The 1427-nt window shown below is 63.3% G+C and overlaps 1 protein-coding gene across 2 annotated transcripts in view; it reads left to right on the forward strand.

Annotated features, from left to right (window-relative positions):
* IRF8 (interferon regulatory factor 8) overlaps positions 1-1427 on the forward strand; it is a 20461-nt gene that overhangs the window by 17989 nt on the left and 1045 nt on the right. Inside the window, exons 8-10 of one of the 2 annotated variants that reach the window (XM_010850835.1) lie at positions 33-138; positions 791-906; positions 1338-1427. In XM_010850835.1, the coding sequence (XP_010849137.1) occupies positions 33-138; positions 791-906; positions 1338-1427 (312 nt within the window). The remainder of the gene's footprint in view (positions 1-32; positions 139-790; positions 907-1337) is intronic. The other variant, XM_010850836.1, reaches the window with a different exon arrangement.

The raw sequence follows: 1427 nt of genomic DNA on the forward strand, positions 1-1427 counted from the left end.
CTCCCTCCTATCTGCGTCCAGTGCTGTGCCAGGGCCGCGTGTTCTACAGCGGGAACGCCGCGCCCGCCCGCGACCGGCCCAACAAGCTGGAGCGCGACGAGGTGGTCAGGGTCTTCGACACCAGCCAGTTCTTCCGAGGTCAGTGCCCACGCGCCTCCCTCCTATCTGCGTCCAGGGCTGGCCTGCCGAGGGGCCTGGGCTGGGGTGCCCCTGCCTTTGAGCTCTGCCGGTTCTCCCCGAGCCATCCAGGCCCCTCTTTCCTGACCCCCCCATTTGGAGGGGGCACCGCTGAGGGAGAGTCACAGCACTGAGAGCCTCGCCCACTGCTGTGGGCTGTCCCCTTGCCGGGGAGCTGGGAGGAACAGTCTCAGGCCCCACCTCCGGCCCGTGGGGTCAGAACCCACATCTTGGCAACAAGGCCCCCAGGGGCTGTGTCCACATCCTGAGACACGCTGACCTTGTGCACGCAGTGTGGGAGCGCTGCCTGGGGCTGCTTCTGCCTGTGAGGTGGGTGGTTAAGCTCCCGCTGCGGGAGCTCCCCCTGGAAGCTCAGGCCGGAGGATCACTCACTCTGGTCCTGAGGCTCCGGCCAGTCCCCAGAGCCCTGATCCTCTCTCTGTAGCAGCAGCATCTGCCGCCAGACACCTCCTAGGGGGCTAGGCCTAGAGAAGGGACCAGGAAGGGTGGGCGGGCGTAGGTGCAAGAGCCCTGACTCCATCTAGCCAAGGGGGTGGGTGGCCGGGCTTCACCAAACCCCCTTACCTCCCCCGACCCCCTGCCCCATCCACAGAGCTGCAGCAGTTCTACAACAGCCAGAGCCGGCTGCCCGATAGCAGAGTGGTGCTATGCTTCGGAGAGGAGTTTCCGGACACAACCCCACTGCGCTCCAAGCTCATCCTTGTCCAGGTGAGAGCAGGGTGGGCCCAGGCCACGGGGACAGGGACTCACGTGTGAGCAAGCCTGGGTGAGACCCTAAGTGGGCAAGAGGATCCTCTTCACCTCTGAACTAAATTCTCAGTTTCTAGGACTCTCAAAATCTACATGGTTTCCACTCTTAGTTTTTTTAAAAACTTGAAACCACCTTTTCAGAAAGTCTCCCAGTTCAGTTTTCTTAAGGTCTAGGCGATAGATGAGGGTTTTGCCAGCCCTGGTGAGCTCTAGTCAGAAGTGAACCCCACGGGTGGAATTGTGGGCCCCGGCTCACCAGCCTGGGACACTGCTGGGAGGGTGTGGCGTGCTCTCTGGGGGTCCCGGAGGTTCTGGGTGACAGCTCTGGACCAGGTGCGCAGAGCGCCCCCCCGCCAGCTTCGTCTCTGACCCGTCCGCTGATGTCCCAGGTGGAGCAGCTATACGTCCGGCAGCTGGTGGAAGAAGCGGGGAAGGGCTGCGGCCCCGGATCCTTGATGCAGGCCCCCGAGGAGCCCCCA

This window comes from Bison bison, unplaced genomic scaffold (assembly GCF_000754665.1).
Source record: "Bison bison bison isolate TAMUID 2011002044 unplaced genomic scaffold, Bison_UMD1.0 scf7180017864295, whole genome shotgun sequence".
NCBI lineage: Eukaryota > Metazoa > Chordata > Mammalia > Artiodactyla > Bovidae > Bison > Bison bison.